Source organism: Triticum urartu, chromosome 4A (genome assembly GCF_056163025.1).
Source record: "Triticum urartu cultivar PI428250 chromosome 4A, HENAU_Tu73, whole genome shotgun sequence".
NCBI classification, from domain to species: Eukaryota; Viridiplantae; Streptophyta; class Magnoliopsida; order Poales; family Poaceae; genus Triticum; species Triticum urartu.
In genome coordinates this window covers 161,691,306-161,713,695 of record NC_141876.1, presented here as the reverse complement: position 1 = coordinate 161,713,695, position 22,390 = coordinate 161,691,306, and the positions used below count along the sequence as shown (strand labels likewise).

Genomic DNA, 22,390 nt, shown 5'->3' with positions numbered 1-22,390 from the left:
AAAATAACGATTTTTCCTAGAGTAATGAGAAGTTTGGTACTGCCGCCGTTCATGCATGGAGTATGTACAAAAATTATGAAGTTGATGCGAAAGGTAAGATAATTACTGTAGTATCATATACTACTACATGGATTTGACGGAAAGATAAAAATACATACGGATCCATCAACATTCAACGACATCCTCACGCCCTAGTGCGCCAGGTCACCAACCGACGTGTGAGGAGCAGCGGCGTTGGCGGCGAGCTCAACGTGCTTCTGAACAGTGTCGTCCAAGGTTGCCCTGCGTTCCAAGAAGGCCAGCGTCCTATCGTCCTCCTCTTGCATGTAGTAGTCCTTGTGGATGATTTGCGCGTAGACGTGGGTGATTATGTCGATGGTGTCTTGCTGCGCCAGGCGCTGCGCGGCGAGCGCGACCTCGAGGTGGACATTCTCCGGCGCGACGGCGGGCAGTCGCAGGGCCACCTGTGCGTCGAAGAGGTTGTTACCATAGTGGCCATTGAGGGTGGCGGGCATCGCAGAGCCTGGGCGCGTCGACTGGAGGCTTACGTCAAAGTCGTCCGCAAGCTTCTTGACGATGGTGAACTTGTCGAGGAAACCGACGAGGACCTCGTCGAACAAGGAGACAAAGTTGTCGTCCAAGTGGCCCCTCACCCTGGCGGCCTCAAGCAATACTACCTGGAGACATTCCTCGGTGCCGGTGGATGTGGTAGTACTCCTAAATCCAGACGGTGGTGCTAGTAGTACTAGTAGTAGTACTACCAATGTAGTAGTAGGAGTACTAGCACTATACTACCCGTTGGTCAAATTATTATGTGCTGCTCCTCACAGTGAAGTGACAAGACCCTGCGCCGGAGATGACGCCTGAGTATAGGCGCCGTGTTCGGCATACCATAGTCAGCCTCACCGTTTGCAGTCACTACATCATGGTTGTAGAGCTAGCCTTCTTACAACTAGCCCTGTTCGACATAATTTCCCGTGCGTAGATGCCCGTGCATTGCACGGAACACCAAGATTGGGGGCGGGCGGCTCCGGCAGCGGCCATCGCGCCAGATTTTTCCACGGCCTTCTACTCCTAAATGTGTACACGTGTGCTGGTGTGTGTTGTGTGCTGGGTGTGCGCGAGTGCGTCCTTCTGTGCATGCCGCCGTGCAGTGGTGAATTGTGCGCGAGTGCGTCCTTCACGCGCAAGAAGTTTGTCCTCAATGCGCCCTCAATTTACTAGCATGTGGGGTGCTACCCCGAGTGGTTTCAACTTTGTTTACTTCACCGCATGTCAGATGGGCCTCTAGTTTACTTATTTTCACCCACTGCCACATGGGCCAGCACACGAAGATATAGAACACGAGCTGACAAGGCAGCATGTGGATTGGTTGACCGGTTAACTAAACAATATACAGAGCTATACGCTGACACAGTGAGCGTATAATCCGTCGGTATAGAGAGTTCGAGTGAGAGGGGAGGCCCGTGAGAGATAGCAGAGAGAGAAAGAGCTACTCCCTCTGTTCGATAATGTAGTTCCAACATTTTTTTAAGTCAAACTTTTGAAACCTTGACCAAGTTTATAAAGAAATTATTTAAATCTACAATACCAAAGATAAATGATAGTATGAAGTAAGTACATGTTGTGATGAATCTAATGATCGTTCGAGATGTAAATGTTTTCTCCACATATCCCTGGTCAAACATTTCTGAGGTTTGACTTTTCAAAACATCCATATGCTTATGGACGTGACAGAGTCCCTAACAAGAGAGAGAGAGAGAGAGTGAAAAAACTGTGTGTGCGTGTGTGAAAGAGACATGGACAACACACGATAAAAGTAGAGAAAAAGCGTGTGTTTGTTATGCAAACATATCACACATGCATCTTCGACAACAGAGGCAAGGTGAGGAGATAGTGTGTGGTTGTTTGGAACCGAGAGAGCAAGACCCCTAGCACGTGGCCAAGAGGGGTCTAACAAACAAGTGAGAGAGGTCGAGAGAGACGTACGGAGAAAATGCAGACATGGGGAGGAGAGAGTGTATGTTTGTCATAGAGAGATCCCCTGGAGATCGTGATGGGACTACATGGGTGGGAGATCGAGTGACAAGGTGTGTGCGCGATAGAAGATGCCCCGAGAGATATCGAGATAGACGTATGGAAGGAAGGAGATAATACGTGTGTTCCTGTTGGCTAGTAAGAGATAATCATAGTTAGGAGGGGGGAGTTCTTGCACCTATGATGGATTGAGGGATTATGGTACTTAGGGGGGTGCGTGTCACATGGAGAGAGAACAAGGGCGGAGAGTGTTGGATGGGTCTATATGTATAGCGCGAGCGAGACATGTGTATTTGTGAACCATGGAGATATAAGGCTAGTTTGGCTTGCGTCCTGAGCATCTTTTGCCTGGCCTAGGGTTGTGGCTGGATTTCATGCACGCTTGTTTGGTTGGTACCCTATGAAAAAGAAAGCCCGCCTGGCCTGGGTTCCCTTGCACTTTAATTAGCCTGGCTGAACTCCAGACACTGCAAGTAGCCTGGCCCAGGCGACCGATTTCGAATGCCTGGTCGTGCCTGGCCATGTGGCCATGAGGCTAGCAGCAACATGGATGGATATTAGCATTAAATAATTGATGCATGGATTGATTGATGGGACGTTGATGCTTTGCCTGGCCCAAGCATGAACCAAATGCTTCAGCACCACACAAGCCTGGCCAGGCAGAAATATTTTACATCTCACGTCCACACCAGGAAGTACCGGCCATCAAGGCATGAGGGTCAGGTCACGAACCAAACTGACCAATAAAGTTTGAGAGAGATTGAGGAGCCCCGATAAGGCTGAGTGGTGCGTCAGATAGCTGAGAGGGGGAAAGAGATATTCCATCCACTCGATAATGCAGTGCATGTAAATTTTTTAGAAGTCAAACTTTGGAAACTTTGATCAGGTTTACGCAAATGTTATTTATATCTACAATACCAAAGATACATCATACAAAACTACATCTCATGGTGAATCTAATGGGATATGTTTGCCGTACTAGATGTAATTCTTTTTCTCCACGTACATGGTCAAACTTTGTGATGTTTGACTTTTCAATAAATCTATATGCTATGAACCGAGCAGAGTGCCTCAGTCGAGACAGATCAAGTGCGTGTGAAGGAGAATAAGTAAGTGTGCAAAAAGAGTATGTGTGTGAAAGAGAAAGTGACAACAAACGATAAATTAGAGAGAGTGTGTGTTTTTTCGTTTCTTATGCGAACATATCACACATGCATCTCCGAGATGGAAAAGCGAGGCGAGGAGATACACGAAGATAGCTAGTGTGTGATTGTTTGCAACGGAGAGAGACACCCCTGTAGCACATGTCCAATAGAGGTGTGGCCAACAAGGAACAAAGGTCGAGAGGGACACATGGATGGCATGGACGCATGAGGAGGGAGAGAGGGTGTGTTTGTGATAGAGAGATCCCGTCGAGATCGTGAGGGGACTATATGGGTGGGAGAATAGAGAAATCAAGATAGACCATGCACATGTTTATGATGGAGACTAAGATTAGCTAGTCATATACATATAGGGGGGACTGCGTGTGCCTACAATTGAGTGAGAGACCATCATATTTGGCTAGCTGGGCATGAGATCGTGTGTGTGCGCGTGTGAGATGGAGAGAGAACGAGGGGGAGAGATAGAGTTTTAGATGGGCCTATCGAGTGCGAGTGAGATATGCATGTGTATGTGTGACCCGGGTGGATGGAGAGTTTGAGAGAGGGGGAGAGCTCCGAGACGACATAGTGGTGCGTGAGAGAGTTACAGGCAAAGAGACAAGGAATTTGTGCGCGTACGATGAGTGCACCCAAGATATCTAGCTTGGACTAGCTACAGTATCATACATAGTGTGCGAGAGAGACCTATAGATGGTGTATATATGCATGCGAACTAGAAAGACCCCCCCCACACACACACACAAAGAGAGAGAGAGAGAGAGATGGAGAGAAAGGGAGAGGGACGAACAAGGTTTTTGTGTCAGATGCGTGCAACAGAATTGAAGATTGTCGGCGAGAGAGAGAGAGAGAGAGAGAGAGAGAGAGAAGGGGAGGTCGCGTTTTATGCATCAAAGACTGATATAAACCATGTTTCGATATAAACTTGCATTCAAATATTTAAATTGGAGAACATGTTGTCTGCAATCCACACATGAACGGATATATGCGTATATCAAACAAGTTCATTAATTTGACTTTCAACATATTCATGGAGTACTATAATACTGTACAACATGCTACTCGATTGAGGTGTTCAATTTTGGATTTAGTTCACTATTTTGACCTACTTAACGAGCTATTTCATTGAATCGAGATATTTCATTTTGGGTTTGATTCACGTTTTTGAGTGGGTCAACTATTTGTCATATAGTAAATCGCAAGCAACGAGCATGTACAAACACATTACTCCCGAGCATCATCTCTCCATCTAAAAAAGAAGTGGCAAGCTAATATTTCAAAATTTGATCTGAATCGACTTGGTAAGGTAGACGTGGATGCTCGTTCTCCGAAAATTTGAACGAACCGTTAAACATCCTCTCTGCTCGGTGGAATTTGCCTGAGCAAATAAATGGGAGACGTGAAATTACCGTCCTATGTGGGACACGCATCAATTGGCCCGTTGTACATCGAGGGTAGGTTCGTAACTTCATCCAAGCGCGCCTTCTCCTCGGCCGAAATGACATGTGCCGAATAATTCATAAACCATGGTCGGCAAAACACGCTCTCCTCGCCCGAAATAGCTCGCGCCCACTATTTCAAAACACGCTCTCCTCGCCCGAAATCGCTCGCGCCCACTATAGTTCAAAACACGCCCTCCTCACCCGAAATCGCTCCCGCCCAGAGAAGCAAAGTTACTCTACTATCCCTGACCCTCAGTACACAGACCCAAGCCGAGAAGCCTATAGGCAAGGGTAGAACTGTAACTCCCCCTCACATTTCATACAAATGCGTCCGTAAGACATGGTTCCACTCCCCTCCCAATTTCCCCTGCCCGCCCCCATTCATACCTCGTGGGCGCCAAATCACCTTCTCCCCGGGAAGCTCCCTTCTCCCGTGCCGCGAAACCTCAGCCCCACCTCCATGGCGCCCCCCACCGCACCAATTTCACAGCCGCCCTCCTCCCTAATGCCGGAGACACTGTCCATTTGTCATCATGCACTGGGTCGTGTGCCTCTTACTCCGTGCTGCTGGTGCTGCCTCGACGACGGCCGCGTGAACCGTACCGAAGCCGATTCACCCCCGCCGTTGTTCACGGCGCCGGAGCGGCTCCAACTTCGGATTCGTCCAGAGTCCTGGCGCTGCTTCGGCGTAGCCGTTGACCATCGCGACCTCGCTCTTTCCCTGCCGCCGGTCGCCACCGCAACCGCGTCGGCCTCACTGACTCGGCAGCTGGACCTGCCTACTTCACCATGCCGCCAGATAGGTCGCACCCTCATCTCAAATCACTTTATTTAGGCGTCAGTTGTCTGAATTTTTATTCTGGGCCAATCGATTTGCAATGGGAAGCAGCACCCCTCGAGGCGGCGGTGGCGGTGCTCCTAGGCTGCCGGTTGGCTGGTGTCTAACGTAAGGGTGCGGGGTCGCAAAGTTCACCGCGGAAGCAGCGCTTAGATGGCTATCTTTTAGAGTTGCGTGGGTTGAAGGTACTGCCGCCACCGGATTTGGATGACGGGGAGTCTTTGTGGATTGGCCCAGGGGCGGCACAACCACGGCAGTGTAGTGGGGCGGGGAGCGGGGTTTTGGCCGGGGCCACAGACGGCGGAGGCAGGCTGCTCTGCCGTTGGTCGCTGGCTCTTCGGGGAAGATTCCGAACAGTGTCAGCCAGGAGGCACAAGACGGCCAGCCATCCGGTGTAGATCGGACAGTACCAAAATAAAATAAAATCATGTGACCCCATTTAGTCTTCAGTCAACAGACGTGTGACCACTCTCGTACCTTGTTGTTGATCTCTTAGTGTATTTCTTCACATCAAAGAGATATGTCGTTCTTAACATTATGTGTTATCTGCATCTTCAGACACACCGTCTTCCGACTCACCGTAGCTGCTCCAACAAGGGAAGCATACACCAGAAGGGAGCTATAGTCCCCACTCGACAGTTCCCTGCATCGAATGCGCGTGCCCGACATGCACAACCACAACAACTGCAGGGCCATCCACAAGTCAGCACATGATGCTCACTCCTATGGATGGCAGCCAGATAGGTTGTACCCTCATCTTACTTGTGTGCAACATTTATGGCTTTGTTATTCATCTAAGCATGGAAAATAGATCATCACATTTCACTGTATATTCATGCTGATCTCTTACAGGTCTTGTTCAGGAGTTAACGATGTTCCATAGTTCAACTAAGATACTTGTTCTTCAGGTAACACTGTTCCATAGTTATCATCCATCAACCAATGCTATCCCACAGGCTGGTGATTATAGTATTATACCACTTCTAGTATTTCCTATGTTGTTCTTTAATAATTTTGTGTGCCATCTAGTTAATCTCGAGTACAAACGATACATATTCTGGAGCTTTCATCTGTGTTCTCCCTTTAGTTTATGAGACCTGTTGCTGCTAGTTAACCCCAGTCCTAATATTTATGTCGTCTCCTACAGGCACTCATTACATAAATCTAACTACTAGTTGTCTTCCATGCATGTCAGATATAATTGCACACACTGATATATCCACAAGAACCTCACGGAGCAATGTAAAGGCCAATAAACTTGATGTCTATGATACCCAATATGATGGAAAATGTAAAGGAAGTTCTTTAGAAGACTTGCAGAAAGATGATGAATCCTCTTCACCCCACAAGGTCCTTACTCTAACTTGGCCTGTGATATGGGTACAACATGCATATAATGTCCTGGAGTGTATCTACTCTGTTGCAATGCCTTGTGCTTAGCATGCTGATCATGCATGTAAATATGTCATGCCTTCCTATTTTTTAGTACCTATTCCATTCATGATAACATGTTTTCAAATTTAAGTACTTTCATTCTACTCTATCGGAATGCCATCTGCTTAATTTGGACATCATGCTTCTGAATATCTTATGCATTGTTATTCATCAATATGTACTTCATCTGTCTACCATACCATGTTTTTTTACATTGAAGTGTTGTTCTAGTGCTCTGTTGCAATGCCATCTTATTTTCCCAATCATACACGTGTATGTTGCCTTAGTTATTTCTGTATGTATTCCGCTAGCATACAGTTTTACATTCAACTAGTGTTTTTTTGCTGTGTTGTCCCGTCGTATCCCTAGCTCTTAAACCATACTCCCTCTGTCCGGATTACATGTTGCCGAAATGGATAAAAAGGATGTATCTAGAACTGAAATATGCCTAGACCCATCCATTTTTTCCGGATGAAGGGAATACATGTCAATATGTCATGCCTTTCTATTCTTCAGTACCTATTCCATCTCTCTGCTGCCGCATGTTTTATAATTAAAGCACCATTCTTCTATACAAGGCATGCAAGGGGAAGACGACTATGTTAGAATCTGAAGGGTTACAAACAAGGCCTTTGTAAAAGATCCAAATGCCAGGAGATAATAAACCAACTCCAGTTTTTAAAGATACTACTCCAGCACAGAGAAACCCAACTCCTACTGATAATAAGCAGATTCCAGTGGCCAAAGAACTAGTTCGCTCCAGTCCAGCAAAAATATGTCAACTCAATTCTAAGAAGCGTGTGCGTATCCTTGCATCGTGAAATTTTATAGCATGCTGATCATATTTTCTACATGTTTCTTACCCATCTCTCTTTTAGAAAATAAGCTTAACAGATAGAAGATTTTCTGCAATGGTATCGTTTATGAGGAAAGATTCTTGCAGGAATTCTCTGTGCTCCAATGTAGATGTAAGTACCTGTTGTATATCACTATATTTTTACATCAGCATGTATTTTGTTAATCGGTGTGAATCCAACCTTTATCTGATCTAAATTTAGTTATAGCAAAATGTATGATTAAAGGCCACAATGTTGATTTTTGCAAGGAAAACCGCCTGGTAGTTTTGCATCCTGAGTTGCATGAGTGTACTATGTCATATCAGTGGGTTTGAATACTTTGGTTCTGCAGTGGGTTTTTCAGTGTTTTTTTACTGTGTTGTCCTGTCGTATCCCTAGCTCTTACATCATACTCCCTCCGTCCGGATTAAATGTTGCAGAAATGGATAAAACTAGATGTATCTAGAACTGAAATACGCCTAGACCCATCCATTTATTTCCGGATAGAGTGAATACATGTCAATATGTCATGCCTTTCTATTCTTCAGTACCTATTCCATCTCTGCTATAGCATGTTTTATAACTGAATCACCATTCTTCTATATAAGGCATGCAAGGGGAAGATGGATATGTTAGAATCTGAAGGGTTACAAACCAGGTCTTTGCAAAAGATCCAAACGCCAGGAGATAACAAACCAACTCCATTTTTCATAGATACTACTCCAGCACAGAGAAACCCAACTCCCACTGATAATAAGCAGATTCCAGTGGCCAAGGAGCTAGTCCGCTCCAGTCCAGCAAAAGAATGTCAATTCCATTCTAAGAAGCGTGTGCGTATCCTCGCATCATGAAATTTTATAGCATTCTGATCATATTTTCTACATGTTTCTTACCCGTCTCTCTTTTAGAAAATAAGGTTAAACGATACAATACTTCCTCCATTGGGATCGTATTCGAGGAAAATATCTTGCAGGAATTCTCTGTGCTCCAGTGCTGATGTAAGTACCTGTTGTATATCACTATATTTTTACATCAGCATGTATTTTGTTAATCGGCCTGAATCTAACCTTTATCTAATCTAGAATTAGTTGTAGCAAAATGTTAAAGGCGCCAATGTTGATTTTTGTAAGGAAAACTGCCTGGTAGTTTTGCGTACTGAGCAGCATGAATGTGCTATCTCATATCACGCACATTACTGAATTGTAGTGCTTCTCTGGTTGCCCATTCATTCATTGTGTCAATGTTGCTTTCGTATTACCTTACCTGGCTGATGATAGCTATGTCATATTGTGTTAATTTGGTGTAGGCTAGTTGCCCAAACGTTCATTGTGTCAATGTTGCTTTCCTATTATCTGACTTGGCCAATGATAGCAATGCTAGTGTGTTAATTTTGTGTAGGCTGCTGAAGATAAGAAGACAAACTCTAAAAATAGCAAGGCAACCCCATTGTTTCTTTCCAGTAAATCTAGGCCAGGTAATATGGCAATAACTCATGATTAATCTGTTTGGTTCCCGTCCTAATTTATGTTATGATGCAGTGGTCAAGACACTCTCCACTATCAATGATACAAGCCTGCCAAAATTGCCATCTGAATCTGTTCAGTATCCTCTGTCTCGAATGCGACGGAATAAATGTATGTTTGTGAACCAATTAATGGCTGAAGCAATGATGGAAATGGTGGATGAATCAGAGGTGCAGAGTCGTGCGACACAACAACTGATCAATGTTTTCAGAGACAGTGTGGCAAAGCAGCAAGAACTTGCCCACATGCTTATGGGCGTCATCTGTGCTGAGGTTGCAGATTGTGACGTTGTAGATGGTTAGGTTCTGCTCATTTATTTGCACTGGCATCAATCTTTGATTGCCCAGTGGATGTAATTTCCTGTAATATATTCTGGATGTGCAACATTATTCCCTGTATGTCGTACCTTTGCTCATCATAATGGGCTCAAATTATCTAATTTGGCCTAAAGACATGAACGAACTTTAGTGGGCACATTAAGTTAATGGGCCGTTACTAGGCCGGAAGTTAATGGTCGGCCATCTTACCTCCCGGGTCGTTAACAGGCCCACATCGAAGCGGGTAACAGGTGGCCCCAATTTACTTCACGGGCCGTTAACAGGACGTTACTAAGTTTGGGCTACATATGGCCCAACTATACTGTAGGCCTTTAGCAGGCCGAAAGAGACAGTGGGCTTGTATTGGACCATGAAGAGCATGGGCCGCCAAGAGGCCGAAAGTCAGGTCATATTGTAAACGGCCCAACTATGTTGTGGGTCTTTAGCAGGCCGAAAGAGAAACCGGGCTGGTATTGGACCATGAAGGGCATGGGCCGTTAAGAGGCCAAAACTAAGGTCCGACTACAAATGGCCCAACTCATTTATGGTCCGTTAATAGGCCGAAAGGCACACAGGGCCGGGAATTGGCCCAACACTAAAATGGGTCGCTAAAAGGCCAAAACTCATGTCCGACTACAATGGGCCCAGCTGATTTATGGGCTGTCAACAGGCTGAAAGTGACACCGGGCCAGAAATTGGCCCAACACTTAAATGGGCCGCTAAAAGGTCGAAACTCAGGTCCGACTACAAATGGCCCATCAGATTTATGCGCCGTCAACAGGCTGAAAGACACACCGGGCCGGAAATTAGCCCAACATTTAAATCGGTCGCTAAAAGGCCAAAAGATGTACATCCTCAAAATTGGCCCATCCATTAAATGGGTCGTTAATAGGCCGAAATCTCATCAGGCCGATATTGAGCCCAAATATATAGCGGGCTGTTAACGGGCTCGAACTGACGATGGACTACAATGGTGTCAAATCTTTAACGGGCCGAATTGGCACATCTCGTATGGGCCGTGGGCTTAAATGGACCTGACACAATTAGGCCTTATATGGGCCGGCCTGCTAATTTTTACTGGGCCAGCCTTTTTCACCGGAATGGGCCACTGTTGGGCCGTGCCACGTGTCGACCTATCATAGGCACCTCCTGTCCAATGAGTGGATGACATATGTCCCAATGATGAGCCGACACGTGTTTCCTCTAGCCAATGATGATTTTACACGTGGAAAATCCCCATTGGTCGGTGCTGTTAATGGGTTATCGGATCCAAAACGCGAGCCGATAGCTTAACGGCGTTCTGTTACGGTGGATGCCACGTGTCGGTCACCCTTGACGAAAGCACTTCTGTGACGCGCGATTTATCGTCATGGAATTGGACACTTTCATGATGATAATTTTGGTAATGTCATGGAACACTTCTACGACAGCACATGTATGACTATCTTGATTCTGTCATAAATTTGTCATGGATGTACATGCATGACAAAAAAAGCGACCTACTGTGACAAACACGTATCATCACGGAAGTGTATTTTTTTGTAGTGAATGCCTCCGGCGGTATACCGAGATGTGCAATGACTCAAGAGTGACATGTATAACAAATATGAATGGTGTCTTTGCCACAAATACGATGTCAACTACATGATCATGCAAAGCAATATGACAATGATGAAACGTGTCATAATAAACGGAACGGTGGAAGTTGCATGGCAATATATCTCGGAATGGCTATAGAAATGCCATAATAGGTAGGTATGGTGGTTGTTTTGAGGAAGGTAAATGGTTGGCGTAATGCATCGGCGAAAGTTACGCTTTACTAGAGAGGCTAGCAATGTTGGAAGGGTGAGAGTGTGTATAATCCATGGAATCAACATTAGTCATAAAGAACTCATATACTTATTGGAAAAGTTTATTAGTTATCGAAACAAAGTACTACACACATGCTCCTAGGGGGGTAGATTGGTAGGAAAAGACCATCACCCGTCCCCGACCGCCACTCATAAGGAAGACAATCAATAAATAAATCATGCTCCGACTTCATCACATAACGGTTCACCATATGTGCATGCTACGGGAATCACAAACTTCAACACAAGTATTTCTACCAATACACAATTACTCACCAGCATGACTCTAATATTACCATCTTTATATCTGAAAACAATCATAAGGAATCAAACTTCTCATGGTATTCAATGCACTTTATATGGAAGTTTTTATTATATCCCTCTTGGATGCCCATCATATTAGGACTAAATTCATAACCAAGGCAAATTACCATGCCGTTTAGAGAGACTCTCAAAATAATACAAGTGAAGCAAGAGAGTTCAACAATTTCTGTAAAATAAAGCCACCGCCATGCTCTAAAAAGGTATAAGTAAAGTACTAGAGCAAAATTGCCTAGCTCAAAAGATATAAGTGAAGCACATAGAGTATTCTAATAAATTCATGATCCACGCGTGTCCCTCTCAAAAGGTGTGTACATCAATGATGATTGTGCACTACTATAGGATGCTGCTAACGTGACACTATGATCAGACACCCTTCGAGAAACTATGTGCGATGCAATAATCTCAAACGGTGGTGTATGAAAACCATCAAAAAAGGTGAAAACGTTTGCGATGGAGGATGCATCAAACACGGTTCAGATTTTAGTTGCGTGTGCGATGAAGGGCATACAGTTCAGTTCAATTAACTGTTGGCGATGAGGAGGAACAAAAGAAACGGGAAGCCAGATGAAGGCGTGTGCGATACACCACATACGGTTCACTCAGATGAACTGTTTGTGATTAGGCAACACAAAAGAAACGGGCAACCAGATGAAGGTGTGTGCGATATATAGCATACAGTTCACTCGGATGAATTGTTTGTGATTAGGCAACACAAAAGAAATGGCCAGCCAGATCAAGGTGTGTGCGATATACGGCATGCGGTTCACTCGGATGAACTATTTGCGTTGACACAAGAGAACATAAACGGTTCAACTTAACAAGACATGTGTGTTGTGCGATGGGATTGCATGCGGTTCACTCGGCTGTTGTCATCACTGTGTGACCTTTGTGGCAACCATTTGCTCCCCAGGCGCCTCTTCGTGTACCATGGCAACCGTCCACCGACTCTTCGCCTTTCCCTCTTGATTTGGAACTATTTTCGCACGCTAGCTCTTCCTCCCTCCTCCATTTGCCTTCACCCTTCCTTCTGCCATTGTTTGATCGTCTTCTCCATGGAGGGAACAAGCCAGAAACAACCCCGTTATTCTTGCCCCGATCTAAATGATGATACAGTGGAGGAACTCATTGATCGGTGCGACGTCATCACCTTGGCTAGCACGGTAGGTTCGTTCAAGACCATTCTCGACACTACTAATAACATCGTTACAAGGAACCCAAGGGTTCAAGAGCGGTTTGATCTCCCCTATCTTCTTCGCTGTGACCCTGCTGACTGGCGCGGGGACGAGGGAAGCCTCGCCTTGTTTAAGTTGATGCCACTTGATAATGATACGTATGATGTTAATATGCCATCGCTTGAGGGAAAGGCTTGGCCAGGCGAAAATGGAGATTGTGTTGTTTATATTGGGTGCAACTGTGAGTGGGAACTTGTGAATGTGTACACTCGTCACCGGGTTCCACTTCGAAAAATCTCAGACAACTGCCCAGAGGTTGAGTACACCGGTATTCTACGTGAGTTCAAATACGATCATGCTGACTATCGCCTACGGAAGATAGCAATTTGTCGAGTTCCCAACCGCTCTTGGGGTTATAGGAATGCTTATGTTGTCGCTATCTTCGACAAGCTTGTTGCCATCCTTCACGGTTCGACTCGATGGATATTGCTCAAAAATCAGTTTCTATACACGGATGAGTATTGTGATGCAATTCAATATGAGGGTCTTGTGTTTGCTGCCACCACTCGTGGCACTGTTTTTGCATGAAATCCTCATGATTTCGGTACGTTTGTCTTCCATCGTAATTATAATTGTTTCATCCACATGCATGCGGGTTAGCTAGTTTCCCTTTACTAATTAACCTTCTTGTGTTTCCAAGGTCCTGTGAACATTTCACCACCTATAGTTGAAAATTTTATTCACGAGCATGAGGATGAGCAGGACCCATATACTCAGTGGCGCCTGGCAACTTATTCCGATGGATCACCTCTTCTTGTCTGTATACGAGGCACTATTGATGTTACTAAGGAAGCAGGTGTTGTCTCGTATGGTCGCACTCTTCGGACCTATTCCAACATCCGTTGTAGGGTATTCGGGATGGATACTAGTGTACTAGAGCCAACACCTTCTCCCTGGTTCAGTATTGAAAGTCTTGGAGGAAACTCGCTCTTCCTTGGACAAAACTATCCAATGATGGTGGAAGGCGATCCAGCTGCTGTTGACACAACGTTACTACCATTTATGAGAAGCAACTATATCTATACCTTGGACATTAATATGCTTCCCTACCGTCCCAATATGGGTATTAAAATAGGCTGCTTCAGCCTGGATGATCAGTCTTGCGTTGGTCTCGAGATTGACAGTAGCTGGCCCTTCCCAGAGAATCACTTCTGGTTCAAAGCAAGCATTTCCAACGCCGATGAGTGGTTGAGCTGAAGTTCATTTCATCGCTTTGTTATTTGTTGTGTGAGAAAAACTTTACTAGAATGTTTTGTTGGAAATGATCTATAATCCAACGTGTATCCTCATTTTCGTTGTGGGTTGATGACTTGTTGTATGTAATCAGTGGTACATTTGCATATGCATCCATGAACTCAGAGTTAATTGCACAGAAGTACCACAATTCGGGCATCACATGCAGATTGGTACCATGATTGCTAATTTTTGCGTGTCAGTACCAACATTGGTCTAAGTTTTTGCAAATTAGGCTAAAACGCGTATTTATACGTATTGACGCCTGATCCGACAGCTCGGGCCCACCCGTCAGGTGCCACGCTGGCCAATCGGCGTGTGCCCGCGCGCTGACTAGGACGAGCCGGTGCGCTGCTGCTCTCCAACCTGGTCCGGTCGCACCAGCTCCAGCCCGACCGCACCATTCCCCTCCCCTCCACCTCCTCGCTCGTTTCCTCCGTCGCCGCCGCCCGTGTCCCGACTGCCGGCCGCCGCACCGCCTCGCCGACGCCATGGTTTTGGAGGACGAAAGCAGCGACTACGGCGCGGGCGTCCACGGCAGCGGTGAGATGCCGTTCTGGCCTCCTAGCGGAACGGCTGGCGTCGACTGGGATGGCAGCGACGACTCCAGCTCCGCGTACTCGACCGACGACGAGGAGTGGATGTTACTCACCATGGAGCAGCGGTTGCGGTTGGCGCATCAGTGGGTGGCGAACCCTAGCAGCAGCCATGAGTTGACACATGGACTTGGCGGCATGCTGTAAGTACCCTTGTCCTCTTCCTCCTCAGATTTATCCAATTGGGCATTTTTAGGGTTTGTTCATCTTCTGCTTTATCCAGTTGGGGATTAGGTTTTATCCAATTGAAGTGACTAGTATAGGAAAATTAAACTAACCTAGTAACATAGTGTATTGCACTCTCAAATTAGTTCAATGACAGTAAAAATTTGGGATTATTGTGGCTCTCCAAATTGTTCTGTACTGTCTGGTACTGTTACTTTAAATTGTTTTGTACTATACTGCTACTCTCCAAATTTTGCTATTGTGCTCAATTAGTAAATAATAGACTTACAGGTTACTTTAAATTGCACTGTACTGTATTGTTGCTCTGCAAATTAAGAGTAATTATAATGAATACATGAAATTTAATTTGTTTTGTAGTTTGGATGAAGACATTTGGGAAGTAAGGATCCATTTTGATGCAAGAGAGCCATTGGAGATGAAGCTGTGTGGTTCAGATATTACTTATCTGAATTTGGTTGCAGTGATGGAAACCCAAGGATTTAATGCATATGATTGTTTGTTTCACATTGAAAATCCATCTTTAGGACAGAAAGGGCTGGATTTGGTAGACAGTCATGCAGAATTACAGATGATAAAGAGGAAGATCCAGGACAAATTGGTGCTTAATTTGCTAGTCAGGGCTTGTCCACCCCCTGATACTGTTTTTGAGAGGCAGCATTTAGAAAAACCAGACTTGTCCACTGTGGTGTACCAAGAGCCTATTGTTTATGATCTTAGTGAGCCTCCTATCTTAGCTGTTGATAAGGAAGGAGTAGTCTTTGACAGTCAATGTATCACACATCACCCTGCTGGTCCTGCTGGTGTTTGCACACAAGAAAGCAAAAATGCAACAGACAAGTTGAAAGCAGTTTTGGAAGAAGAAGAAGAGGGATATCAAGGATTTCAGGGTTATGAGGACAGTGATGCCTCTGATGAGGATGGTCAAATTGGAAGTGACCCTAATTACATTGTTGATGATGAAGATGTAGAGGTGGAAGAGGGAAAGAGACAGAGAGAGCTAGAAGCACAAGAGGAAGAATCAGATGATGATCAATCAGAAGAGGAAGAAATGCTTCATTATGAGGGTCACACTGAAGTTGAGGACCCATTTGAGGTAGAACAAGATAGGACTTTTGAACAAGAAGAAGAAACTATAGTTGAACCTGTAAAGAAGAAGCAGAAGCTGCTAGTTAGAAGAGGCCCAACCACTAGGTCACATTGTAGTGAGCTACCAGAGGTTGAACCTGATTTCAGACCATCATCAGATGAAGAAGAGAAGGGGTTGTTGAGGGAGAGTGATGATGATGTTTTTGAGCCACTCTCTTTTGTCCTACCAAATAAAAGGAAGAGTAGGGCAAAGAAAAGGCCTGCTAGGAAGTGGTATAATGAGAAATTGGAGCAACCACATGAGCAACTATGTTTGAAGTTGTGTTTTAGGGATCAGCATCAATTCAGAGATGCTTTGTTGAATTTGCACATCACCCAGGCCAGGAATTTCAGGTATCACAGGAATTCAGATCAGAGGATAATTGTTGAGTGTACAGATAAACAATGCCACTTCTTAATGGTGGCAGCAGTTATAAAAGGGGAGAAAACCTTTGTAATTAAGAAGATGAGACTAGAACACACTTGCCCTAGTACCACAGAGACCACCAGGTTTAGTGCTAAGTGGCTAGCACAGAAATATGAGCATCTCTTTAGATCTGATATAACTACTGGTATTCAGACTATAATTGATGCATGCAATGAAAAATATGGTGTAGATGTGCCCAAGTGCATGGAATATAGGGCAAAGAACATAGCTATTGAAGCTGTGTTAGGAGATCACAAGAAGCAATATCCTAGGCTTAAAGACTATGCTCAGACTGTCATGGACACAAACCCTGGGAGCAGAGTAATAGTCACTACTGTTACTCCAACACCAACTGCAAGAATACCCCACCCAGGCCCAAGATTCCATGCCATGTTCTTTTGCATGAATGGAGCAAGGGAGGGGTTTCTCAATGGGTGTAGGCCATTCATTGGTTAGTTCCTAAACCTTGTGCACCATTTACATATTGTAGAGTACTACATTTTGTTTCTCACTTGAATGTATTTAATGTTTGGAAATGTTGATTATGCAGGTGTTGATGGGTGCTTCATTAAGCTCACTACAGGTGCTCAACTCCTTGCTGCCACTGGTAGAGATGGCAACAACAACATATATCCACTGGCATTTGGCATAGTTGGACAAGAGGACAAAGCTAGTTGGTGTTGGTTTCTACACCAACTGAAAATTTGCCTAGGGGGAGAAGTGGGCAAGTTTGGACCTTATACTATAATGTCAGATAGACAAAAGGTATGTGTTTTGCAGAAGTGTTTACATTAGCTTAGAGTTTCATTATGTTTTGCACAAGTGTTTATAGTAGATTAGAATGCATATTTAATTCATTGGTGCATATTTCTTTAGGATGTAGCTTAGACTTGTTATATTGTTTGTGTCAGGGGTTACTGTATGCAGTGAATGTTGTGTTTCCAAATTGCAACCAAAGGTTCTACCTTAGACATATATATATATATATATATATATGCAAATTTCCAAAATGCTGGCTTTAGGGGTGAAGATCTTAAGAAGTGCATGGATAATGCTAGCTATGCCTACAATGAACACAAATTTAATATTGCAATGAATGATCTTAGAGCTGAAAGTGAGGAAGCTTGGGAGTGGCTTACTGCAATAACAAAAAAGACATGGGCAAGGCATGCATTTGACACAAACTGCAAGACTGACTTGGTAGTGAACAACTTGTCTGAGGTGTTCAACAAGTACATTCTAGATGTTAGGAGAAAACCTATAAGGACAATGTGTGATGGGATAAAAGATAAGCAGATGGTGAGGTGGCACATGAAGAGAGAGAGTGTTAAGGAAGCAAGATGGGAGATAACACCTCATTACAGTGAGAAGCTAGAGGCTAAGAAGGAGAGGGCCAGATACTGCAAGCCAATACAGGCAGGGGTCAACTTATGGCAAGTTACAAGTGGGCAACAAAGACATGCTGTCAACCTGGAACTTCAGACATGTGGATGCAGGAAGTGGGACCTTAGTGGCATACCTTGCAACCATGCCATCTCTGCAATAAACAAGGCTAAAAGGAAACCAGAGGATTATGTCAGCAAATTCTTCAAGAAAGATTTTTATGCTGCAGCTTATGAACCAATGATCTTTCCTGTGCCTGGTGAGCATGATTGGACAAGGACCCCTGGTCCAGACATAGAACCACCTGCATTCAAAATCAAGAGAGGAAGAAGGAAAGAAAAGAGGATCAAGGGCAAATTTGAAGTACCAAAGCCAAAAGAAACTTCAAGAATGGGGACCATAACATGTGGCAATTGTGGTCTCCAAGGGCATAGGTACACAAACTGTCTTAAACAGTTGACGCCTGAGCTAGCTTTGAGGAAGAATAAGCATGTGGTAATAATTTTTCACCTTGAAATATACTAATGTTTTCTTTCTTGTACATTTCTTTCTAGCATTATTAATTGTTTCCTTTTCTTTGCAAGGCTACTCCAAGTACCTCACAGCCAAGAGCTGCTGGTCCTTCTACTGCACCAACAGCAAGACAGCCAAGACCTGCTGCTTCTGCTCCTACACCACCATCATCTGGAAGAAGAGGAGCTGGCAGAGGAGCTGGTGTTACTTCTACTACAACACCACCATCTGGAAGAGGAAGGGGAGCTGGCAGAGGAGCTGGTGCTACTTCTACTACACCACCACCATCTGGAAGAGGAGCTGGCAGAGGCAGAGGAAGAGCTGGAAGAGGTGCTCCCAGGCAATATGCTGGCATTCCTACTGATGGCACACATACTGGATGGATGTCCTACTTCAATGCTAGCATGGGAGGAGGAGGAGCCATGTAATGTGAAATACTATGGTGTTATTTTGGTTGAACTTGATGCTTGAGGTGGAGTACTGGTGGAGTACTCTAGTAATGTTGAACTTGATGCTTGTAATGTTGAACTTGAGGTGGAGTACTGGATATGTAGAACTTGCTACTGGATATGTGGTTGAACTTTAGGTGATTATCTGAATGTTGAACTTTAGGTGGTTATCTGAATGTTCACCTTTAGGTGGTTTTCTGAATGTTGAACTTTAGGTAGTTTTCTGAATGTTGAACTTTAGGCAGTTACTTGTGACAAATTAGTACCAATACTGCTGCTATCTGTTGCATGTCAGCATGGTGAAATTGCCCACATTCTGGAGTGAGCTCATTGGGGATCTGCGTGATGAATTATGGAGGCTTAATGAAGCACGGTGACTCGGGGTCGACGGAGCCACCTAAGCCTAACCATTAGGGTTTACGGTGATTCGGGGTCGACGGAGCCACCTAAGCCTAACCATTAGGGTTTACGATGACTCGGGGTCGACAGAGCCACCTAAGCCTAACCATTAGGGTTTACGGTGACTCGGGGTCGACGGAGCCACATAAGACTAACCATTAGGGTTTACGGTGACTCGGGGTCGAGGAAGCCACCTAAACCTAACCATTAGGGTTTACGGTGACTCGGGGTCGACAGAGCCACCTAAGCCTAACCATTAGGGTTTACGGTGATTCGGGGTCGACGGAGCCACCTAAGCCTAACCATTAGGGTTTACGGTGACTCGGGGTCGACGGAGCCACCTAAGCCTAACCATTAGGGTTTACGGTGACTCGGGGTCGACGGAGCCACCTAAGCCTAACCATTAGGGTTTACGGTGACTCGGGGTCGACGGAGCCACCTAAGACTAACCATTAGGGTTTACGGTGACTCGAGGTCGAGGAAGCCACCTAAACCTAACCATTAGGGTTTACGGTGACTCGGGGTCGACGGAGCCACCTAAGCCTAACCATTAGGGTTTACAGTGATTCGGGGTCGACGGAGCCACCTAAGCCTAACCATTAGGGTTTATGGTGACTCGGGGTCGACGGAGCCACCTAAACCTAACCATTAGGGTTTATGGTGACTCGGGGTCGACGGAGCCACCTAAACCTAACCATTAGGGTTTACGGTGACTCGGGGTCGACAGAGCCACCTAAACATAGGCTTCCAATGCATGATATAACATAACCATCTAATAATCCAGTGCTAACACAACCATCAAATAGTCTTCCAATGCTAACATAATCATCAAAACCTAGTGCATGAGAAATTATAATCTGAAGTCTAGCAAACATAACACAGAATATCTGATCCAGCTAACATAACACACATAACACACAATACTTACTACAGTTCAACATATTATAAAGTACACAACCATTGTTCACAATACATAGTGGAGTTTAGATGCATAGTTCATCCTTTTCTCACAAAAGGATGAAAAGCATATCTACTACATACATACACAGCCATAGTTCATCTTAGAGAAGTTCACATTTAGTAGAGCCATACACTACACAACCATCATGCCCACAAGGTCAGCATTGCCCACTACTCTCATATTCATTTTCTTCACTTCTCTAAGATGGCCTGGATCCCCTTGATCTTCTCCTTCAGCTTCTCCTCTACCTTAATCAACCCAGCAATCTGAAGCTCTAGCTTCCCCTTCTCTTCACCATGCTTTTCCTTTCCCTTGAGCAAATCAGCAACCTGAAACTTCAACTCTATCTTATCTTGGGTGAGCTTCTCCTCAGACTTTGTGAGCTCTTCATTCTTCAACTCCAAGTTCATCTTAGCTTCAGTAAGCAATTGCTGATCAGTAATATGCTTCAACTTCAGGTTCTGGATGACTATAGCTTGAGCTCTTGTCAGGTTCAGTAGCACATCATAATTCTGCTTAAACTTCTCAAACTCTGCATCTTTCTTTGCCATCTTTGCATTCATATCAGCCACCAGTTCACTTCTGCATTCATGCTGATATGTAATGGCAGACTGCAGATGTCTGAAATCCACCACCCTATCCTCCTGGAAGCTCATAAGCTGATGCACATCTTGGACTAGCTTGTCATAGTTGGCCTCCAGGTTGTTCTTCTCTTCTGTCAGATGGTGGATAGTGAAAGAACTTTCAAGATTGTCATTCACCCTAGCACTTTTGGCATCTTCAACCATTGCCCATAGCTTCAACAATGCATTCTGCATTGTTGGGGGCCACTGGTGATCAACCCATTCAAAAAAGCCACAATTGCTACCTTCCTGCAAAAACAACAACAACAACAACAAAACAGTTCATACATCAAGTAATTACACAAAATCACTGCAGTTGCCAAAAAGAATGTCTAAATTTAGCATCAGACCACTACATTTAACAAGAGGAGCAGCCACTTGAGTAGCTGACTGACTAGTTTAGTTACTGTACTGTTCATATCAAGGAGTGTTCAAATATTTGTAAGCTACTCTACTACCACTATTAACATAAATTACTATGTTAGCACCAGACCACTACATTTAACAAGAGGAGCAGCCACTTGAGTAAGAAAAAATATACTCATGCTTGACCTAAATTACTATTAACATAAATTACTATGCCATTGTACTCCAGCAAAATATACTCATGCTTGACCTAAATAAGCTACTCTAACCACTATGAACCAAAATGTTGACAGCAAGCAGAGTACTCCAGCAAACAGAGTTCAATATGGCACTGACCAAGTAAGAAAAAAAATCAGTATGCCTACAATCCTACAATCCATACCGGCTGTGCACATGCTAAAAACCTCCTGCCTGTGTCTATTCCTTCAAAGGCAACAAGCCTCTCAGATGCCATGCCGTGCTTCTCACATGGAGACATCACATCCAGCTCAAGCCCCTTGTAATCTGGATCTTCAATGCTGAAAGGGACCTGCAGAAGCTCGCACAAAGACATTGGCCAAATCAAAACCTAGCGATATCAACCAAATCAAGAAATCCCAAATCTGAAACCCTAACCCTGTACTGACCTCGCTGAGACCGTCTGTGGAGGAAGACTGCATGTACGGGAGGCTAGAATGGTCGTCGCTGCTTTCGTCCTCCAAAACCATGGCGTCGGCGGGGCGGTGCGGCGGCCGGCAGTCGGGACGCGGGCGGCGGCGACGGAGGAAACGAGCGAGGAGGAGGAGGGGAGGGGAATGGTGCGGCCAGGCTGGAGCTGGTGCGACCGGACCAGGTTGGAGAGCAGCAGCGCATCGGCTCGTCCTAGTCAGCGCGCGGGCACACGCCGATTGGCCAGCGTGGCACCTTACGGGTGGGCCCGAGCTGTCGGATCGGGCGTCAATACGTATAAATACGCGTTTTAGCCTAATTTGCAAAAACTTAGACCAATGTTGGTACTGACATGCAAAAATTAGCAATCATGGTACCAATCTGCATGTGATGCCCGAATTGTGGTACTTCTGTGCAATTAACTCATGAACTCACGCCTGCTAGTGGTGTCCATATGAATAGTGCTAGTGATTTTAGTTGCAAAATTT

General features: G+C 44.9%; 3 protein-coding genes across 3 annotated transcripts; 2 read left to right on the top strand and 1 right to left on the bottom strand.

The window, feature by feature from the left end:
- Positions 1–14,774: 14,774 nt before the first annotated feature.
- LOC147975243 (uncharacterized) lies at positions 14,775–17,016 on the top strand. The gene is made up of 2 exons (XM_087519621.1): positions 14,775–14,965; positions 15,366–17,016. The coding sequence occupies exons 1-2, from the start codon at positions 14,775–14,777 to the stop codon at positions 17,014–17,016; spliced, it is 1,842 nt and encodes a 613-aa protein (XP_087375747.1).
- Positions 17,017–17,604: 588 nt separating this feature from the next.
- LOC147975242 (uncharacterized) lies at positions 17,605–18,884 on the top strand. The gene is made up of 2 exons (XM_087520326.1): positions 17,605–18,438; positions 18,528–18,884. Exons 1-2 carry the CDS (start codon positions 17,605–17,607, stop codon positions 18,882–18,884), a joined length of 1,191 nt encoding a protein of 396 aa, XP_087376452.1.
- A 1,374-nt stretch (positions 18,885–20,258) lies between these two features.
- Positions 20,259–21,961, bottom strand: LOC125526903 (uncharacterized). The gene is made up of 3 exons (XM_087519620.1): positions 21,881–21,961; positions 21,637–21,783; positions 20,259–21,137 (listed from the first exon to the last, which is right to left on the bottom strand). Exons 1-3 carry the CDS (start codon positions 21,959–21,961, stop codon positions 20,457–20,459), a joined length of 909 nt encoding a protein of 302 aa, XP_087375746.1. The 3' UTR covers positions 20,259–20,456.
- Between the last annotated feature and the right edge of the window lie 429 nt (positions 21,962–22,390).

Coding starts and splice junctions, on each gene's coding strand:
- LOC147975243 (XM_087519621.1), top strand. CDS start 14,775: ATGCCGTTCTGGCCTCCTAGCGGAACGGCTGGCGTCGACTGGGATGGC. Junction 14,966..15,365: donor CATGGACTTGGCGGCATGCT/GTAAGTACCCTT, acceptor TTTGTTTTGTAG/TTTGGATGAAGACATTTGGG.
- LOC147975242 (XM_087520326.1), top strand. CDS start 17,605: ATGGATAATGCTAGCTATGCCTACAATGAACACAAATTTAATATTGCA. Junction 18,439..18,527: donor TGAGGAAGAATAAGCATGTG/GTAATAATTTTT, acceptor TTTCTTTGCAAG/GCTACTCCAAGTACCTCACA.
- LOC125526903 (XM_087519620.1), bottom strand. CDS start 21,961: ATGGTTTTGGAGGACGAAAGCAGCGACGACCATTCTAGCCTCCCGTAC. Junction 21,784..21,880: donor CCACAGACGGTCTCAGCGAG/GTCAGTACAGGG, acceptor GAGCTTCTGCAG/GTCCCTTTCAGCATTGAAGA. Junction 21,138..21,636: donor TTTTAGCATGTGCACAGCCG/GTATGGATTGTA, acceptor TTGTTTTTGCAG/GAAGGTAGCAATTGTGGCTT.